General features: G+C 43.4%; 1 protein-coding gene across 2 annotated transcripts in view; it reads left to right on the top strand.

Moving 5' to 3' along the window:
- The window catches only part of LOC122800826 (phospholipid scramblase 2-like), a 1,997,253-nt gene that overhangs the window by 1,782,311 nt on the left and 192,275 nt on the right, over window positions 1–22,667 (top strand). For both annotated transcript variants that reach the window (XM_044070115.1, XM_044070114.1), the window contains one exon: window positions 2,338–2,558. In XM_044070115.1, coding sequence (XP_043926050.1) covers window positions 2,338–2,558 — 221 coding nt within the window. The remainder of the gene's footprint in view (window positions 1–2,337; window positions 2,559–22,667) is intronic.

Genomic DNA, 22,667 nt, shown 5'->3' with positions numbered 1-22,667 from the left:
CTCATATCGAAGGTAATTCAGAAAGCAATATCCTTTGGAAGCAGAATGATCTTAATTGCTCCTTACTGGCCACGACAGATTTGGTTCCCCTTCCTCAGACCTTATCTAATGGACAAACTGTGGACTCTGGATCCAGTTCCAGATTTACTGACACACATGTCAGGGGCATTCCATCCCTCTCTCCACACCCTCAACTTGACAGCTTGGCTGCTCCAATTCCATCCCTAGTCAGGCTTCATGACTTTTCTCCCGAGGTTGTACACATTCTGTCATCTTCTCAAACTATCTACCAGGAAAATTTATACCAGTAAATGGAAAAGATTCTCCTTTTGGGCCCATGACAGAAACCATGATCCCTACACAGCTCCTATTTCTGCCATTTTAGACTTCCTCTCGCAGTTGTTCAAACAAGGTTCAGCAGCGGCAGCTATTGAAGTCCAGTTGGCAGCCATTTCCACTTTTCATGTTGCTAATGAACCTAATCTTATGGCTCATAGGCTTTGTAGAGTCTTCCTCAAAGGGAGCACTTTGCTAAGATCCCCAGTCATGGATCCCATTTAAACTTTGTTCTCCATAAACTTATGTCAAGTCCTTTCGAACATTCAGCAACATGTGACCTCAAGTTTTTAACTTGGAAAACTTTATTTTTTGTGGCTATCACTTCTGCAAGAAGGGTCTCTGAACTGTGCAAGCTGTTTCCATTAAGCCCCCTTATTTGGTGTTTCATAAAGATAGGGTCTCATTGCGGACAAACCCTTCCTTTATTCCTAAGGTTTCTTCTCAAGCCAATATTAATCAGTCTATTGAATTGCCTATGTTCTTCTCTGATTTTTTAACATAGCAGACTACATATTCCACCAACTGGATGTGCATAGACAATTGCATTTTTATCTGAACAGAACTAAAGTTTTCAGAAGGTCAGATCAGTTGTTTGTCTCCTTTTCAGACTTTAGGAGGGACCTTCCAGTTTCTAAAGTCACACTATCTCACTGGATTTCCAGTTGCATTTCATTTGTCTATTTCTCCAGTGGTAAAGATCTTCCTTTCAAGGTGAAAGCTCATTCTACCAGGTCTGTGTCTACCTCGGTAGCCTTTCAGGCTAAAATCCCAATAGACAGCATTTGTGCTGCAGCAACATGGGCTTCACCTCACACGTTCATTACTCACTACAAATTAGATATGGCTTCTAGGAACAGGTCTTCCTTTGGTTCCACAGTACTCAGGAGCATTTTCCAATGAGCCACCCAAGATGAAGGTGCTAGGGACGCTGTCCCAAGTGTAAGAATGAAGGTGAGATAGGACTACAGAACATAAAGAAGTTATGTACTTACCATAATGTTCGATGTTTGTAGTCCATTCCTCCCTTCATTCCCTTCATTCTTACAAACCCTCCCTCCTGCCCCCTCCTTGAGGACCTGGGGGTAGAGTGCCTACTGCTTTTTGTTAGTCCTTTCGATTTGGTTTGTTCTTTGTCTCTGTATTTCTCTCCTTGCAGCAAACAAGATCTGGGGAATGTTAGTGATGCATGATGGGATACCTCCTAGCCACGAGCCAACCAGAAGTTTTTGAGCTAGAGTATGGCCGAGTCGGAACCGAGGTTCGGCTCCAGTCCCAAGTGTAAGAATGAAGGGCGAGACGGACTACAAACATCGAATGTTATGGTAAGTACATAACTTCTTTTATTGAAAATATCAGCAAAGTTAATATGATTACTGTAGTCGCTGAATTAACTGAAGGTATAAGTATTTAGCAAACTAGCAAAGCAACACTAACAACATACCAGGTAATTAAATTTAGTCCCTGTTTGTAGAGTACAGAGCAGATATCCATTTGTTAAATGTATTTCAAACAATGAAATGTTAAAACAAAGTTGAAAAAAAAATGACTCAGAAATATTTTAATGTGCAGCCTGTGCTTAAAGTTGGGGGTACATTTAGCCAAAGACCGTTCCTTTGAAGACCAGTACTTCATGCCTAATGAGCCACAAACAGTTATTTCCTTTCTTCACTGGAATAGTAATAGAATTAACATAATGAAAGGATGGGATAAGAGAGTAATATCCATGCTGAAAGGTGTCTTGGGAGGTTAAGGTTCTTACATACAATCCAAAAAGTGAATGAGCTCTAAGGTTCTTCACATCACTGTTTTGCTCTGTTAAGCCTGAAGAATTGACCTTCACAGGACTGGTGTTTGGCGTAATGCAGTGAATCCAATTAAAGTATATTGAAGGCATTTGTAAGTCACCTTCCACTGAACTGCATAACAATATCATCTAAAGGAAAAGATGTAATATACCTGCAATGCAAATCATATCTCATTTTGTTTTCTTATGTTTAGTTTTGACTGGCTTTGAAACCAACAACAAATATGAAATTAAAAACAGCATGGGACAGAGAGTGTATTTTGCAGCTGAAGAGAATGACTGCTGCACACGGAATTGCTGTGGACCAGGAAGACCATTCTCCATGAAGATTATTGATAATACAGGTCGAGAGGTAATCAGTCTGAACAGACCTTGCCGATGTTCAAGCTGCTTGTTTCCGTGTTGTCTGCAAGAGGTGAGATAATTTTATGCTTTATCTTAAACTAAGGTCTTACAAATATTGAAGCAGATATTTGCCACAGAAAATGTTTAGTGATAGGTACCAAGTGAGCTGCAAAAATGTTTTATGCTTGTCAGTCAGTATCACATGATCACAGGAAAATGTTGTGATAATTCATTAAAATGCAAGCTGCAAAACAGGTGAAGCATAAACCAAAACACTTGAAACTAATACAAATAAATGCCACGGAGGGTCTACAAATGGTTTAAAAATAATTTAATATTATAACATAAAACATTGAGCAGAAGTAAAAAACAAATTCGGAACACCCGAACCAAACTCTAAAACCACTTGATAATTAGCGACTGTTGTTCGTAGCTTCTTTCTTAATTCTTCTTTCTTAATTTCAACAGTCGCTAATTATCAAGTGATAAAACATTGAGCACTTTCATCTCCCAAAAGAGACTTTATCAGAATAGTTACAGAGCAACACAAAGGCATTATGTAGCATCTAAAAACAATATTCATTAGCTGTAGTTAATGCATCAATTGAACCTGTTCTTTTAATATATTTTTTTAAAGAACCCAGGAATATGAGACAATTAATGCATGAAAAACTTCAATCTTGTTATAAACAAGGCAGACACATAACTTGTGTATATGTACCAAACGATTTGCCATCAGAATGTTGGAATACAGTTACGCGAACTTGGAAGGTCAAATGTCACTCTTCCAAGGTTTTGTAACATTGAATCTGATGTTGTTAATCTTCTTCCCATTCATCACTGATGGGTTCGGTTCCGAGCCCTCGGAACCGAGTTGGCCTAATACCAAGCTCGCGTGCACCAAAAACTCTCGAGCTAAGCTGCTACCCACAATGCCCTTCTCCCAGTTACCTCAGATCTCGTTTGCCATACAGCCATATAGCAGTGTTTCGCCAAGCTCTCCAGCTAAGTATTGTATTGTATAAAAATGTATTGTATTTTGAATATTTTTTCTGTTCTAACTTCTTTTTTACCTTGTTATCTATTCCTAGCTCTACTTACGGGTATCTTTATCTTACCATCGTTGGTAAACGCCCTTCTCTACCCTCATGGTATTCTTAATACCATCGTTGTTATTTCTTTCTGTCTTCTCTTTCTATAACTTTTTGGATTTGTTGGATTGTATACTGGATATGTCTGATAAAAAAGGGACTTTGGGGTTCAAACATTGCACTTCCTGCAATGGCAAACTCCCCAACAGCGACTTACGTGATGATTGTGTTTATTGTCTGGAGGTTTCCCACTTGTTTGTAAAACCTCCTTGCCAGATTTGTCTAAGTTTCAGTCAGCAGACGCTGAATGAAAGGAAAAATAAGCTTATTTTGAAAGACCTTCTTTATTCACCTTTCGCAGAGGCCCTTTCTGTGTCAGAGGTCTCAACCCCTCCGTTGAAGGATAAGAAACGTCCTCATTCCTATCCCTCTTCACCGGCTGGTGATAAGGGTAAGTCCCACAAGCATAAGGCCCACAAGTCTTGTATGGAGCATAAGATCGCTCTCTCGGCTCCAATCATTTCGGTTCCGAGCTCAGCTCCAGTATCCCCTGTGGACATTACTATGTCTTCTACGTCAGCGCCACCTTCGGCACTGACCTCTATGGTACCAAGTGTGGTAACAACTTCGGCTTCAGCATTACTGTGTTCTGTAACTTCGGCACCGACCTCGCCCCTCACTGCTCCGAAGTCGGTCCCAACTATCTCCTCGGAGCTGATAATGACTTCCACTCCAGCTATTTCTTCAGATCCGAGCCCTTTCTCAGCAACGATAATGCCCCTTCTACTTGTCTCCAAGTTGGAATCTTCGGTGTCGACTTTTCCTACATCTTGGACCCAGTACTGCCCGTCATTGGACCCGTTTTCTGGCCAAGCTTATAGCTCTTTTTTGGACTGACCTGTCTCCCCTTCCGGGGTGTCTGTAAGGTCCACCAGGAGCCTATCTGAATTGGATATGGTGCGCCTGTTCGATCAGCTCTTGACAGCCAGAGGGATTACAAATTTTCCAAAAACCCATCCCACTTCAGGTTTTGGGTCTATTGCCCCCATGACTCCTACTTATTCTCCTCCCTTGGACCCTTCATTTCCGAGGCCCATAGTTCTGACATCCCTGGTGGGAACCCTTTCGTCTGCACCGACAGTGACTCTTTCTGAAGCTTTGAGGCCCCGCCTTTGTGTTTCAGTTCCTTCGGAACCGTCCCTTCATCAATCTCATGGTTGGGTGGGTGGAACCCTCGACTTCAAGTACAGTTCCAAGTTTTTTGTCGGTTCCATCTTCGGATCTGGGGGATGCACCTGCCCGATCTTGCTTGAGGCTCTGTCCCTGGAAGTGGGCCACGCGGAGTGGGGTGTGACCTCGGTTCCGGGATTGTCTTCCTCGGTTCCGGGCTCCTATTCCTCTTCGGGCGGACCGGCTTTCCAGGTGATGGAGAGGATGCTTTTTTCTGGAAGCGCTCCTCCTATGTCGGATCTTCTCTCTGCTCCCTCTGAGCTACAGCTATCACGGGCCACCTCCCCAGGACAACAAGAGTACAAGCCTCAGGAAACCCCTGTCCAGGGTATTCTCTCTTCTGAGTCTTCTTCAGACATCCCCACTGAAGAACCCCCTCGGAAGAAGGCATGTAAGAGGAAACACCTGGACTCCCCGGAGGAGTCCCTCACTGAGGATACGGATTATGATGATGGGGAAGGGTCCCCACGGTCACTCCCTGATGATGTCTCCTTTGGAGACTTCCTGGAACTGTTGAAGCAGAGGGGTGACTGGAAGACTTCCAATCCTTCCTCAGAGGAGTCCGTCTTCCTGCAGGCTTACCGCTCTCGGTCTTCTACTTCTTGGGTGACCCCACCTGCCGACGAGTTAGTCCAGCTCATCGTACAGCATGCGTGGAAGAACAATGATTCCATTGAGGCCATTCCCCAGAGACCAGACAAGATTCTTTCCCCACCAGAGGAACAGCCCCATTGGTCCAGAGGTTTGCCAGTAGACGCTATGGTGGTGACGGCGGCCACAAAAAAGGACCTTGCGAAGGAAAGTCATACTGTCCACCCACCCAACAGAGAGTCCCGGGTGGTGGACAGATTAGGGAAGTGAGTCTTTGCTTCAGCAACCTTTGCAGTCAGGTCTCTGAATTACTTGGCACATTTTACGAGGCTCTAAAGGATTCTCATCTTCGAACTCTCTGGTACCCTCGCGGGTCAAGTTTCTGACGGGGCATGTGACAAACCTGCTTCTCAGCTTGGAACCCTAGAGTCTATCTCCAATTCGTCCATGAGGTTGCTGTCCCACGCAACCGAAGGGGTGGCTAGAGCTGCGGGTGCAGGTGTAGTTATGAGACGCCACGCCTGAATGCGCATTTGTGATATCGCGGACTCCTTCAAGTCTTCCTTCTTGAATGCCCCTATCGAACAGTCCACTTTGTTCAGTTCTAAAGTGAAATACACACTAGCCAGGTGCGAACAGGATGGAAAGACCTTGTCTGCCATTGGCCTACATTTTTCCAAACCTCAGCGCTCTTTCTCCAGTAACCAGAGGAGTGGAAAGATATGGCACAAAAAATCTCAAGGCCCTTTCCGCAGTGCACGTGGTGAGGATTCCTCCAGAGGCAGAGGGGGTTCCAGTAGTGGAAGATGCCCCTTTAGGGGCAGAGGAGGTCCCCGAAACCAGGACTCCAGGGATTCTTTCTCTGGACAGCCTCATCAGTGCTCCTGAAGCGCTGCCTGATTGCTTTCCTCTGGAAGCAGTCGGAGCTCGTTTTTCTCTGCACCAAACTGCCTGGCACTCTAGTACAGATGATTGGTGGGTGCAGAGAATAATTTCCAGAGGCTATTACATCCCTCTAATATCTTGCCTAAGACCTCCAAAATGCCTTCACGATGTTCCACCCAGTCAAAGGGAAGAGGCAGCTTCAGAGATAAGAAAGTTATGTCAAAAACGAGTCATCCAACCAGCCCCCCCAAACCAGTGCGGATCCGTTTTTTACTCAAGATTCTTTTTGGTGCCAAAAAAGACCGGGGACTGGAGACCCATTTTGGATCTCAGCCAACTAAATAAGTGAGTGGTTCAGACCAAATTCCGCATGGTCACGATACAATCCATTCTCCCCTTTCTTCGAGAGGGTGTGTGGATGTGCTCGATAGACCTCCGGGATGCGTATTACCACATCAAAATGGACACGCGCTCCTGGAGTCTCCTTCGCTTCTGGCTGGGAGTCAATCATTACCAATTCAGAGCCCTGCCATTCAGTCTCTCGACGGCCCCCAAAGTGTTCACGAAATGCCTAGCAGTGGTAACAGCTCATCTGAGACTTCAGGGATTCCAAGTGTTTCCATATTTAGACGATTAGCTCCTCTCTGCCCCACCAAGCGCCTACTGATCATAGCCCTCCGCTACACTCTAGCACTGGCGGAGTTTCTAGGCATCACAGTATACTGGGAAAAATCCAATCTTCATCCCACCCAGCAATTGGAATTTATAGGAGCAGTATTCAATACTCAAACATGCCAGGTCTCTCTCCCACCTCACAGACTTCAGAGGTTAAGATTACAAGTGCAAATGATACTCTGTCAAAGGAAGGTGTCAGCAAGGTAAGTTCTACATTGTAGGCTCTGCGGTCTGTGGTGGCTGCCATCCAGATTGTTCCCCTGGCAAGATTTCATATGAGACTGTTACAATGGCTCCTTTTGTCCCAGTGGGTGTCCAGTCTTTATCCTCTAAACTCGCAGATCCTCATCACCAATTCCTGCAAGAAAGATCTTCTTTGGTGGATGAGAGCAGATGAAACTCTTGGGTGTCGCCCCTTCCAGACTCCTCAACCCAACGCACAGTGACCACAGAGGCTTCCCTGATAGGGGGGGGGGGCATTTTCAGGGAAAGACAGTCTAAGGCACCTGGTCCAGCTTGGAGGCCAACTTGCATATCAACATCCCGGAGTTGAGAGCGGTGCTGTTGGCATTGCAGGCACTTCATCTGCTCCTTCCATCGGAAACGATTGCAATCCAGTCAAGTCTGTAGTCTGGTACGTAAATAAACAATGAGAGACCAAATCCTACCCCCTGTGTCGAGAGGCCATGAGAATTTGGCATTGGGTGATAGCTTCCAACCGCTTTCTTATAGCAACACATATCCCGAGGAGCTGCAGCATGATTGCGGACAGGCTGAGCGGATTCATCCTCCTTCCACACGAGTGGTCTCGCAACCCGAACGTGTCGGCAGAAATGTTCTGCCATTGGGGCCAGCCTTGCTGCGATCTTTTTGCCTCCCCTTCAAACAACAAATGCAGCAACTTCTTTGCCCTCTTTCCCTCAGATGGGGAATCACCGAGAGACGCTCTGACTCACGATTGGCCTGCGGGTCTCCTCTATGCTTATCCTCCAATACTTTTGATACCTCTATTTCTAAAGAAACAATTTGGTTGAGATGCAAAGTGATCCTCATTGCTCCATTTTGGCCTCGGCAAGTATGCTTCACCTTCCTCCGGCCTCACCTGTTACAACTTCCCTGGATCCTGGACACTCGTCAGGACCTAATCTCTCACCCTCAAGGGCTGACTCCCACAAATTTGTCCACTCTCAAGCTGTTAGCTTGGTTTCTCCACTTCTGTTAGTCGCCAGGCAGGAAATCCTCTCCTCACCTGTTTGCGATATTATTCTGGCCTCCTATAAACCATCCACCAGGAAACTCTACAGAGATAAATGGAAAAGATTCGCTATTTGGTCTAATAATCAGATACTAGACCCTTTTTCAACTCCTACAGCTGCTATACTTCAATACCTTTCCGAGTTGTTTGACGATGCTGCATCAGCTTCTACTATTTGAGTCCACTTAGCAGCTATTTCCAATTTTTATAATGGCTCAGATGGCGTCCATCTTATCTCCACCCACTTCTGCAAGACTTTTCTCAAGGTAGTTTTCCATAGCAGACCCCCTATCAGACAGCCTGTAGAGACATGGAATCTCTCTTTGGTATTACAGTCTCTCTCTCTTCCCGCTTTTGAGCCTGCTGTAACATGTGACCTTAAATTCCTATCATGGAAATCTATGTTTTTGGTAGCAGTCACATCAGCCAGATGGATATCTGAGTTACAAGCCTTATGTATCAAGAGCCCGTATCTAATCTTCCATAAGGACAGAGTATCTCTTCGTACTAATCCATCTTTTCTCCCCAAAGTGGTATCTGACTTCTCTGTTAACCAGTCCATTGAACTCCCTATGTTTTTTTTCCAAATTATTCCAACAAGGGAGAATATTGTCTGCATTCACTGGACATACATAGACAACTACGTTTCTATTTGGACAGGACCAAATCTTTCCGCAAGTCAGATTAACTTTTCATCTCCTTTCTTGGTCCAAAAATGGGATGTGCCATATCAAAAGTCACTTTATCTAAATGGCTCAGAGATTGTATTACCTTTTCATACTCATTGGCGAATGAATCTTAACCTGTTCATATCAAAACTCATTCAACGAGAGCCACTAAAACTTCTGTTGCTTTTCACTCTAGGGATTCCATGGACAACATTTGCGCAGCAGCCATTTGGGCTAAACCCCATACTTTCATCAAACATTGCAAATTGGATTTGGTCTCCAGGGGAAGAGCGGCCTTTGACTCAATGGTTCTCAGGAATGTTCTTCCGTAAGGGCCACCCAGGTTTCCAAGTAGCTTGGGATTTTGTCCCATCAATGATGAATGGGAAGATGATTAACAACATCAGATAAAGAAATTATGTCTTACTATAATGTTCCATCTGTGTTGTTGATCTTCTTCCAGTCATCACACCCTCCCTCCGTCCCCCACCAAAGGCTCCTGGTGGATCTTTTGGGTCCTTGTGGTGTTTCAGGGTTTCTGCTCTGAAATGGCCTCTGTTTTTTCTTCTATATGTTGCATGAAAACTCGATCTGAGGTAACTGGGAGAAGGGCATTGTGGGTAGCAGCTTAGCTCAAGAGTTTTTGGTGTATGCGAGCTTGGTATTAGGCCGACTCGGTTCCGAGGGCTCGGAACCTAACCCATCAGGGATGACTGGAAGAAGATCAACAACACAGATGGAACGTTATGGCAAGACATAACTTCTTTTTTTTAAATGTTTGAATCCACAACAGCGATTGCACACTGGCATTCACTAGTGTGAATTTGTCATTTGGAATGGAGAACTCAGTATAGTGGGGATCAGGAAATTTACCCTTTCCCTCATTGCAGTGTGATCTCGAAGTTTGCATATATAAGTAGCAGGGGTGGGGGGGGTCCAGCCCCTCCACATGTGGGGTGCGGGGGGGGGGGCTTGCCCCCCTCTGCAAAATGTTCATAAGACATAACCGCAAGTCCAGGTAGTTTTGATAAAGTCGACATTTCTGAGTTGTCGACTTTCCTAAATTACCACTTTCAGTTATGTGATCATCATTTGGATTTTATGACATTTAAAGTCAGGTAAATAATCACATGCACAATTTTGTTGGAAGATTTTGATAGTAAACTGTACCAAACAACATTATAATTGTAAATGATGGTTAAATAACATATAATTGATTAGCTTTTGTAGTTACCACAGGAACAATAGACACATTGTCATTTAAACCGGGGGGGGGGGGGATATTGCGCCAAGTCTAAGTTGCCACATAATTTCCTTATCTTTTAAAAAGTTTTCCCAGTCCCTCCTCTTGAGTATAATTGATTAGCTTTTGTAGTTACCACAGGAACAATAGACACATTGTCATTTAAACCGGGGGGGGGGGGGATATTGCGCCAAGTCTAAGTTGCCACATAATTTCCTTATCTTTTAAAAAGTTTTCCCAGTCCCTCCTCTTGAGTCCAGTCTAATTTTTTGTAGGATACCAAAGCAAAACTTCTTAAATCCTTGATATACAGTAGAATGTTTGAATAAAGCACCGTTTTCATTTTTGCTGGAAATGTCATATGTGTGTTCATGTATATGTGTCTTTAAGGCATGCTCAGTCTTGCCAACATAAAATGCTAAATATTCAGTGCGGTAAACAAGATATAGCATTCCTGATGTGGCACAAGCAAATGCACAAAGGATCAGAATCCCCAAACTATATTCACCAAAAACAAGTCTGCTGAAAAACGTGACCCCCTGAACTTATATATACCAACTTCACAGTTGAACCAACTGGAAGAAGGAGGAGATTCCCCCAAAAGGGAATCACTTCTGACACAAGAGCTGGATCTTCATCCATCAGAAGGTTACCCCTGTAAGCCACTGGATGGATTCCTGACTGATACCTGCTGAGATAAGGGAATTTAACAGTAGATTATTATCAAGAATGTGAAAAATTTATGTAACGTTAATGAACACCGAGCCTGTTAATAGTCCCCTGTCCACGTTTTCACAGACATTGTCTGTGAGGATGAAAAAGGAGGTTGGTCTGGTATGACCTGACCAGAAACCATCTTGTGTAACAAAGCAAATGCTGAATTTTTGGATACATTCTATAAGTTTTGTGAAAGCTACTGTATGGTAATACTTACTATCATTAACTGATATTATTTATTCAGAAACATAGGACTGACTGTAAACAGTATCTCAGTTATATATAATATTCACTTTACAGAAAACATTATTCTTTTGCATTTGCACCTTGATTATCAATATTATGATTGTTTTTAATCAGATTATAATTTTTCTTTTATGTTATATTATTGTTTTTTTAATTAGGACTAAAATGTAATACTTCAAACACTACTTCCTCAAAGCCATTTCTAAACAGTCATGCCTTATCTACAATTTGATATGCTTAACTTTACCCATTCATTTGCTTTTTGATCTATAGGTGGTGGCTAAGCCTGTAATGAATTCTACACAGCACAATTTAATTGTTTTATTTGTCTGAACATAATATCCTTTTAAGATGATAACCTTGGTCCTCGATATAGCACCAGTCATAGCCTTCTTTTTCAACTATTAGTGTTTATGAATGCACCAGAAGTAAGAAAGTTATACCCACTGACAGATGTTGAGGCCCCACCAGTAATGAAGAGCCCTAGTAATTGTTTGTAGTATTGGAACACTTGTTACAGTTTGTAACTTTGTTTTACACATTTCTTAATATTCATTGAGCATGAAGTCTAGTATTGGGTACTACATGATATTTCAAAAAGTTAACCATTGAACCAAATACATTTTAATGGGTAACTTCAACTATCTCTACATATACTGTCAAGTATATGCAACCAACAGCAGCTGTGCCCAGAGATTTCTAAACTTAATAAACCAATACATCTATCTTATTCCCCTGCATACTATAGGCAGCACCCTTCCAAATCTTGTCTTCACAAATGAACATATATCCTTGGATACATACCTGCACAACTTCATAAAAGACAGATCATGCCTGCTCAGTCTAGAAGTTGTTCTAAAAAGTTATTGAGACCAAGTACAAAAGGCATACACTCCACACTGCCTGCCAGGACCTTGTCAAGAAATTTATCAAGTTCTATATTGTTGGAATAATAGACAAACTTCCCCAACTCAACATTAGCCTATATGTGATTCATTGGATATTTAAATGGCTGCCTAACAGAACCCATGCCAGTAAGGACAGAGGTATCTGTTGCAATAAGAACAATGCAACCAGTAGTATTCCACATGTCTCTGTGCTGAGACCTCCTCTTTGGTATCTATGTCTCTGCTGTGAAAAAAATGATACCAAATGACAGTGGCTAACTAAGTTTGCTGATGATTTCAAATTGGGGGGGGGGTGTAGGTTTCTGTTCCTCTACCTTTAATAGCCAGTGTTTTAAGTCAGATATACCAGTTTGCTGAAGCTATTCTAAGCTGCAGAGAGACTGACCTACTGCCTACTGTGATACTGGGAAAAGATAAGTGTTTATTCTCAATTAACTTCTGCACTTTTGATTTAATATCTCTGTAATCTGTACAACTGGTTTTATTGTCCTTTTTGTTATATGATAGAGCTGAATTTATGTTGCTGTTACCCTCAGTTTGCAGTGAAATCTTTTGTCTAGAGGACTATCTGTCTCTCAATGAGAGAGAGTGAACAGGACCAGTTTAATCTAGCCAGGGGCATTCCTGCAAAACGGTATTGTTGATTGGATAGGTTTCTGTTCCTCTACATTTAATAGCAAGTGTTTTACGTCAGATATACCTGTTTGCTGAAGCTGTTCTAAGCTGCAGAGAGACTGACCTACCGCCTACTGTGATATTAGGAAAAGATAAGTGTTTATTCTCAATTAACTTCTGCACTTTTGATTTAATATCTCTGTAATCTGTACAACTGGTTTTACTGTCCTTTTTGTTGTGTGATAGAGCTCAATTTCTGTTGTTGTTACCCTCAGTTTGCAGTGAAATATTTGTCTAGAGGCCTATCTGTTTCTCAGTGAGAGAGAGTGAACAGGGCCTATTTAATCTATCCAGGGGCATTCCTGCAAAACTGTATTGTTGATTGGATAGGTTTCTGTTCCTCTGCCTTTAATAGCCAGTGTTTTAAGTCAGATATACCTGTTTGCTAAAGCTGTTCTAAGCTGCAGCGAGACTGACCTACTGCCCATACCTCTCAAGTGTACCTCATTGTGAGGAATGTATCTCATGTGAGGTTTTAAAAAGTTCATGTTCCTCAAAGTTTCTCGAAGTTCCATATTGAAATACTCTGTCACACATTCAGTGTTAGGAATTTTTTAAGTGAAATCCATGGTAAATAGAAATTAATGATATTAATTCACTAAAAGATCTTCTTTATAAGTAAAACCAGTATATTTTAACCACCCCATGGCCTTCCTAGTTGAAGTTGTTAGTAAGCCATTAGTATGTGTTCCACATTTTGCCCATTTGTTCCACATTAAGAGGGCTAGTGTTCCTCATTTTGGAGATGGAAGGTTGAGAGCTATGCTACTGCCTACTGTGATATTGGGAAAAGATAAGTGTTTATTCTCAATTAATTTCTGCACTTTTGATTTAATATCTCTGTAATACGTACAACTGGTTTTACTGTCCTTTTTGTTGTGTGATAGAGCTGAATTTCTGTTGCTGTTACCCTCAGTTTGCAGTGAAATATTTTGTCTAGAGGCCTATCAGTTTCTCAGTGAGAGAGAGTGAACAGGACTGATTTAATCTAGCCAGGGGCATTACTGCAAAACTGTATTGTTGATTGGATAGGTTTCGGTTCTTCTACCTTTAATAGCCAGTGTTTTAAGTCAGATATACCTGTTTGCTGAAGCTGTTCTAAGCTGCAGAGAGACTGACCTACTGCCTACTGTGATATTTAGAAAAGATAAGTGTTTATTCTCAATTTCTGCACTTTTGATTTAATATCTCTGTAATATATAAAACTGGTTTTACTGTCATTGTGTGATACAGCTGAATTTCTGTTGCTGTTACCCTCAGTTTGTAGTGAAATCTTTTGTCTAGAGGCCTATCTGTTTCTCAGTGAGAGAGAGCGAACAGGACCGATTTAATCTAGCCAGGGGCATTCCTGCAAAACTGTATTGTTGATTGGATAGGATGTTCTTCGTCTTCCATTGCTGCAGTCCTGACTATTGGGTATAGTCCGCGTCCAGTCGGCCCGAATACCAGAGTATAAGGCTGACGTCGGTCAGGGCGCATTAGACTGACGTCAGTACGTCAGGGTACTAATGCGCATGACCGACGTCATATCCTCAGTCTTTTTTGCCGCATGGTCCGATGCAGAAGCAGTTTTGCGAGTGCAGGTTGGCGTTCTGAAATATTTCCGAAACCGGAGTTTCAGACCGAAACAGAGTTGGCTAAGTACCCCGTTGGGGAGCATTTTGGTTTTTTCTTGCCTCAGTATTTTACCGGATGTCAGAAAAAGTGAATAACTGTATTTCTTGTGGGAAACAGATACCTCATAGGGATTATCATACCTTGTGTATACCTTGTTTAGGGCCTGAGCACGACGTTGTTGGTTGCCGCTCTTGTGCTAGGTTTAACAAACGCACTATTAAGAGGAGGTTAGACTGTGCCAGGTTAGTGTTTGGGAAGCGTTGCAATTATAAAATGCCGCCGGATGCTCCGCCGCCTCCAAGAAGCGCAAGGATAAAACAGTGAAGCCTAGGGTTGATGAACCGCAGTCCCGGACGCCGGTTCTTTAGAAGGCTCAGTGGAGCCGGAGGTTTTGCCAGGAGTTTCCATGGAGTCCCAGGCAGAAACTATACTATTACAGGATGTGCCTTCTCAGGAGGTAGGCCAGGCTGAGGGGGCTTCTCAGGTGACTGTTCTTCCCTCTCTTCCCAAGGTAGTTAGAGCCTCTCCTTCTGTTGCCAAACCTTCTTTGAGAGGTAGGCCTAGTTCAGCTTCAGTGGGGGCTTCTCCTAGCATTTCGGGTTCTGTACCTAAGAAACATATGCTTAAAATGGCAGAAGATTTGATTACTATGATTAGAGGTTCTATGCCCCCGCCTGATAAGAGGCCTAGAGTGGAACCGGAGTTTGATAGTTTTGAACAGTGTTCAGAAGCTTCAGAATCTTCTGTGGAAGATATGCAGGAGTATCCTACTTATTCTGATTCTGATGTGGATGATTCCACTCCTACAGCTTCTCCGCCTGAGGATTTCTCATTTTCAGAGACTCTGCATTCCATGAGGGAGCACTTTAAATGGGAAGGCCAGGATTACTCTGATTCCAGGAAAAGGCTTAGGGAATTCTTGTTTTTACCCCAGCATAGGCCTTTAGCTATTCCTCCTGTGTTGAATGTGGTGGAAGATGTTTTTGCAGAGGCTTCCCTGAACCCTGACTCTTTGCCTCCTGCTCCTGTTAAGCCTGATAGGTATTATAGGGTGCCCGAAGCTCATAAATATTTGTTTAAGAGTCCTAGGGCGGACCCAGAAACTATTTCTCAAGGGCCTAAAGGTGTAAAGGCTTCTGTGGTTAAAAATCCTGTTCCCACTGATAAAGAGGCAAGGGCTTTGGATAGGTGGGGAAAGAAAGTGTATACTTCTTCCACTCTAGCCATGAGAGCATTGAATTGTCAGTTTCACATGCTAAAATATCAGAATTATCTCCTTTCACAATTGAAATCTAAGGTGGATGCTTTGGCGGAAGGAATTGAGTGTAAAGAGTTGCTGGATTTGGTTCACGTGTCTGAACAAGTGGGTAAGCATTCTTTGCAGTGTGGTTTTGATGCTGTACAGGCCTCCTCGAGGGTGGCTGCTACCAGTTCTGTTCTTCGCAGGCATGCCTGGTTGAAGGATCAGACTTTAGCTGAGCATGTTAAGACTAGGATTTTGGATGCTCCTTTACAGTCTGATGTGTTGTTTGGATCGCCTGTGGAAGCAGTTTTAAAGAAAATGGAGGACAAAGCTAAGTCTATGCAAACTGTTAAAGATTTTTTGCAGGTGCAGCCACCAAAGTTTAGTAGAAATTGGCCTGCTAAGGGGTGGACATATCCTGCTTATGATTCCCAGTCTAGGGGTAGGTCTAGACGTGGTAGGGGCAGGGCTCAAGGTTCTTTTAGGCCTAGAACAGGGAGTTCACCTGCTCAGACTTCTGGTGAGGCAGGGGTCAGTCCTTTCGTAAACAAACCCAATGACCTGTCTTTTCAGCTGCCAGCAGATGCCCGTCTGGCAGCTCCTTTGGGAGGAAGACTGTCTCTTTTCAAAGAAAATTGGGATTTAATTACTCAAGACAAATGGGTGTTGGATATCATTCACCACGGTTACAGATTTTATTTCCATACAATGCCCCCTTTCAAAGGCATGCCAGACGTTCCTCCTCCACAAAGAAGAGAGGCTCACAAACAAGTTTCTCAGTTACTTCAGATAGGGGCCATTCAGCCAGTCCCTGTATCAGAAAGGGGCCTAGGATTTTATTCTCGCCTGTTCCTTGTACCAAAGAAGGGGAACACGTGGAGACCAATTTTGGATTTATCTCTCCTCAACACGTTTTTGGACATTCCCAAGTTCAAGATGTTGACGTTACAACAGCTTTTACCTCTGCTGGGCAAAGATCACTGGATGGTAACTTTAGATCTCAAGGAAGCTTACCTTCATGTGCCTATAAGGCTAAGTTGCAGGAAGTATCTGCGGTTTCGAGCTGGAAATTCTCATTATCAGTTCTCTGCATTGCCCTTTGGCTTATCTACTGCGCCCAGAGTATTCACAAAGGTTCTGGCTCCAGTGATAGCTTACTTCAGGCTTCAAGGAATTCAAATCTATCCTTACTTGGACGACTGCCTGATTCTGGCTCAAGAAAAGGAAGACCTTCTACAGCATCTGGAATATGTTATAGCAGTGCTAAGATGCCTAGGGTATTCTGTGAACGAAATAAAGTCCAGTCTAGTACCCTCTCAAGACATGTGCTTTCTGGGTGTGAGACTGAATACAGCAGCCCAGATGGCCTTTTTAACCCCAGACAAACAAAAGAGTCTGTCACTTTACTTCCATCAACTATCTCATCAGTCCGTGCTGACTGCAAGGACAGTCCTTCAAGCATTAGGGTTCATGGCATCTTGTATTCTGGTGCTTCCCAATGCCAAACTGCATATGAGGAAGCTACAATGGTATCTCAAAAATGTATGGACACAGCACTGCCAGGATTTGGACACTGTCATTCAAATAATACCTTGCCTTCAAAAAGAATTCTTGTGGTGGGCTCAGGAATGTCACCTAAACAAGGGACTCTCTGTGACCCGGCCAGGGGCGAGTCAGATCTTAACGACAGATGCCTCGGACATTGCTTGGGGAGCTCATCTAAATGGAAAGTGGATACAAGACAAGTGGCCTGCCAGACTACAGCATCTACATATCAACATGAAGGAGATGTTAGCAGTCCAGTTTGCATTAATGGCTTTCAAGGAGTTACTTCTTCCAGGGCAGGTGTTGATTCTAACAGACAACACAACTGTCATGTGGTACATCAACAAGCAAGGGGGAACACATTCTTATCCTCTATGCAGGCAAGCAATGATTTTATGGGAGACTGCGCTAAGCTTGCAACTAACTCTTCAGGCAAGGTTTCTGCCAGGAGCACAGAACTCCTTAGCAGATGTGTTAAGCAGACAAATCATGGATCCCCACGAGTGGAAACTGGATCTTCATGTATTTCAGAAACTGACAGTGTCATGGGGAACTCCAGACATAGATCTGTTCGCTTCTCCACTAAACCACCAGCTGCCAAAGTATTGCACAAAGGGGTTTCATCACACAGCTTGGAAAGTGGATGCTCTGTCTTTCAGTTGGAAAAACCTTCATGTGTATGCCTTTCCACCTCTGCCTCTTCTTCCAAAGGTACTATTAAAGGTCAGACAAGACAGGCCAAGGATGATTTTGATAGCTCCAGATTGGCCTCGGCAACACTGGTACCCACTACTACGGAGTCTGGTAAAGAAGCCTCCATGGCCTTTACCTCTGATTCCTCATCTGTTATCTCAGAAGGACGGTCATCTGCTCAATGTCAAGCTTCACTCTCTTCATCTAACAGCCTGGCATATTCTGTGTTGAAACACAGCAGGTCTCAACTTCCTCAGCAAGTTTTAAATGTGATTATGGAAGCTAGAAGACCTAGTACAAGGAGAGTGTACGCAGAAAAATGGAAGAGATTTTTATTTTGGAGTACAGCAAAGAATTTGGAGATTTCTGAGCCTAATTTGAGTGTGGCTCTTCAATATCTTACTGAGTTATTGGACAAAGGTTTGTCCTTCTCTTCCATTAAGATTCATGCTGCAGCAATTTCAGCTCACTATGATTGTGACCCACCTTTGTTTTCGCATCCTTTGTTCAAGCAGTTTCTTAGAGGGGCAAAGAATATAAGACCCCACGTAGAGCTCCTACTCCTGCTTGGGATCTCAATTTTGTGTTGGAAAAACTTACTCTACAACCTTTTGAGCCTGCAGCTACTGCTGAATTGAAATACTTGTCATGGAAGACTGCTTTTCTGTTGGCTATTACTTCTGCAAGAAGGGTGTCTGAGTTGCAGGCCCTTATGGCAGTAGAGCCCTTTTTGATTTTTCATAAGGATAGGGTATCATTACGTACTAATCCTTCTTTTATGCCTAAGGTGGTTTCTAGTGTGGCTTTAAACCAAACTATTCATTTGCCTACGTTTTTTGCAGACCCTCAAAATAAAGGGGAAAAGATTTTGCACACTTTAGATGTACACAGGCAATTGCGTTATTATTTAAGCAGGACTAAGGATTTTAGGCAGTCTCAGCAGTTGTTTGTTTCTTTTGCTTTGAGTTCACAGGGCAAGCCTGTGTCAAAACAAACTATTTCTAGGTGGATTGGCTTTTGCATTGCATTTTGTTATTCCCATCATGGCAAGGAAATTCCAGCAGGGATTAGGCCTCATTCCACTAGGGCAACTGCCACTTCAACAGCATTTCTAAGGGGGGTGGCAACTAAGGATATTTTGGAAGCAGCTACTTGGAGTTCAGTGCATACTTTCTCTAAGCATTATCACCTTCCTATCTACTCTAAGTCTAGGGCTGGTTTTGCCACAGCTGTTTTGCAAGGCATGTTGTCAGCTCCTACTTCTTTATGATTTGCCAGCCTCCCTTACCTCTGCTTTGGGATTCTACCCAATAGTCAGGACTGCAGCAATGGAAGACGAAGAACATAGTACAGTTTTGTACCTACCATAAATGTAGATGTTCGAGGATTCCATTGCTGCAGTCCAATTTACCCTCCTCCTTCCCTCTGTTTTAGGGGTGGTTGTGTAGGTGAGTTTACATGCTTATATTTTTGTATATATTGTTGTATATATTGTACATGTTTTTGGTGCAGGTTTTTTGGGACTTGTCTTTTTAGGGTCTTCTGACATCTGGGGCAAGAAAAGACTGAGGATATGACGTCGGTCATGCGCATTAGTACCCTGACGTACTGACGTCAGTCTAATGCGCCCTGACCGACGTCAGCCTTATACTCTGGTATTCGGGCCGACTGGACGCGGACTATACCCAATAGTCAGGACTGCAGCAATGGAATCCTCGAACATCTACATTTATGGTAGGTACAAAACTGTACTTTTCTGTTCTTCTACCTTTAATAGCCAGTGTTTTAAGTCAAATATATCTGTTTGCTGTAGCTGTTCTAAGCTGCAGAGACTGACCTACTGCCTAATGTGATATTGGGAAAAGATAAGTGTTTATTCTCAATTAACTTCTGCACTTTTGATTTAATATTTCTGTAATCTGTATGACTGTTTTTCCCAGCCACCCTCCCAGTTCTTCTGGTGGTTTTAAGTCTTAGTGGCTTTGAGTTGCCCACCTCTGGTATAACGTGATACTGGACACTCCTGCCCAGTCACATTACATCAGCTTATTCTACTGTTTATAGTGAGAACTTAGCAACGGCCCACCCCTTTAGCTTCTGAATATTGAATTCTCTCTTCACTTTCTACTTAAAAAAAATTATTGTTTCATGCCTTTTCTGGAACTAGTGTAGTCCAGATACAGATTTGCTGTATCCAGGGCTGTTTGTAAGCTTCTGAACGGTGCCAAAAAGTTTGTTCTTCAATTTTTCCCTTAGATCTGATTGTTCTCTCCTTTCTTGCACTTTTACTAGCTTATTAGTCTAGCACTTTACCAAACTTCTTGTAGCAATTGTTGTAGCGCACAAAAGTTCTACCAGCATTAAACGTTCTACAAGGAAACAGCTCCAGTACTTATTATTAATGCCCACCCCTCCAGGCATGTCTAAAGGTCAGTTCCCTGTGCTTTCTCCTATTAAACTAGTGAGCTTGGGCATCCTGAGGCAGTGTAGCAACGGCCTCATGTACACTGACAACCCACTCCTCTTACCTCCCAACTCTCAGACTTACGAGAGATGCACTTACATATCCATATTGGAAACCACGCATTCTTCAGCCAAGACCAGAATAGATGGTCAAGAGGAAAAGGTCAACTTGCACCACACCACATGGAACACATAGCCCTCCAGAACACACACCAGCACTGCCTTCACATAAAAACACAAACCACACACCCACCTTCGTGGAGGCTCTCAGTAAAAATCTACCCAAATAGCAGAGACCTCCAAGGCAGAAATGCACTCAACCACCACAACACAACACTAATCATAAGACACTTAACTCTCCTAGACAGTGTGCCACTCAACCAAAGCCCTTAAGGCAAAACCGCATGCCCAACACACTAGTCATAGGTGACACAATAGTGAGGCACACTGATGTCCCACTCACTAGGTTGAATAAGGAGAAAGTATCAGTCAGGTGCCAGGATCCACCACATAACGCACGCAGTCAGGTCCCTCAACAACAGGTACAAATATGACTCTGTCATTTTACATGTGGGTGTGAATGACCTGAGACGCACCTCCCTGGACTACATGAAAAGAGACATGGAGGAGCTCTCGGATTATGTAGTCCAGGCGGGTATGACCCTAGCCCTGAGCAGCCTCCTACCAACACCCAGAATGATACCAACGTACAAGCAGAAAATGATTTATTTTAAACAACTGGCTAAGTTTCTGGTGTCATTCTAAGGGGATCCAGTATCTGTCTGTCTGGGATGACATGATTGATAGACCTCGATGCTTTCCCAGAGATGGCCTGTGTCTGTCACCCCTGGAGAATATTAGGGTCCAACCTAACACTCTAATACTGAGCGACTTCAACTACTCCTCCATTAACTGAGAAAACTGGTCGTTACTAACATGGGCGACCGTTGCTCTATACCAGTAGTCAACTCCTACCTGATTAGATCCGACCACAAACTAATCACCTTGGAAATCCACCCCACCCCACCCCCGCAAAGGTAACCACCATGAAAAACTTCTCCAAAGCTAACTTTGGGCTCCTAAAAACAGAGGTGGCTAACTTTACAGCACCCATGCAATTGGACAACAGCTGCATGACTGCCAAATCATACACTAATGCCCTGTATGAACACATACACAAATGCATGGATCTCGCCATACCCAATAGAACCAAGACGCTCTCCTCCAAAAAAAAAGAAAGCCAATCTGGTGGTCCCCTGCCGTAAACAAACTCTGCAACAGAAGGAGGAAACTGATGCGAAATAAGGTGAAGTCCCAAGACTGGAAAAACTCCCTTATCAGCCTCAACAAAAAGTTGTGATCCCTCATCAAATCCTCTAAAGCTAGCTATGAAAACAGAATTGCAGCAGATAGTAAAGACAACCACAAGACCTTCTATAGTTATGTAAAGAATCTCCACGGTAATACCCAGATTTGCTCAGAGCTGTTGCAGAATGGCACCTCCTATACCAAGCCAACAGATATTGCCAATATGCTGGCAGACAGATTCAGTGCCAACTGTACCCCTCTCTCCCCCCAAAGGACCAATCACAATACCAATAGATTGCCAGGCACCCAGTATAGGTTAAAACAGCAATGTCCAAGGTCAAGAATACAGCTGCTATATGACCCGACAATATCCCTGGCTGTGTTCTACATAAAAAACAGAGTGAACTGGCAATTCGTCTGTGTGCCCTGTTCAATCGCAGCCTCACCTCAGGCTTTGTCCCCACCGAATGGCGCACTGGTACAGTTATCCCTCTCCACAAAAGAGGAGCGACTACAGCCCCTGAGAACTATCGCCCCATTAGCCTGACAAGTCTGATATGCAAAGCTGTGGAACGCATCATCATGGACTTAATAAACAAGGCTATAGGGAATCTCCAAACTCTGGATCCCACACAGTTTGGTTTTGTGAAGGGTAGCTCATGCTTGCTCAAGCTGGTTGACTTCTGTGAGTCAGTCACCAGAGCTGTGGATGAAGGCAAGGTGGTTCATTCAGCCTACCTTGATCTGGCCAATGCCTTTGATGCCATTCCCCACTCAGGAATCATAGAAAAACTCATTAACCTAGGCATCAACCCCTATATCACTAGGCGGCTTGCAAACTCGGCTCACAGATAGAACCCACAGTGTGAAAGTAGCAGACTCCAAGTCAGACTGCCGACCAGTCACGAGTGGAGTCCCACAGGGTTCGGTCCTGGGTCTTCTCCTGTTTTGTTTCTACTTCTCTGAGGTCTAGGTCAACATGAATGGACTCTGGCTGACAAAGTTCGCAGACGATTGCAAGTTGGGAGCCATACTTAACTCCCCAAGTGATGTTGACATCCTACAAAAAGGCCTCACTGAGACCAACGACTGGTGTCAGAACCATAGCATTAATCTCAATGCCAAA

This window comes from Protopterus annectens, chromosome 4.part1 (assembly GCF_019279795.1).
Source record: "Protopterus annectens isolate FY-2018-M chromosome 4.part1, PAN1.0, whole genome shotgun sequence".
NCBI lineage: Eukaryota > Metazoa > Chordata > Ceratodontiformes > Protopteridae > Protopterus > Protopterus annectens.
This window is presented reverse-complemented; position numbering and strand designations above follow the sequence as displayed.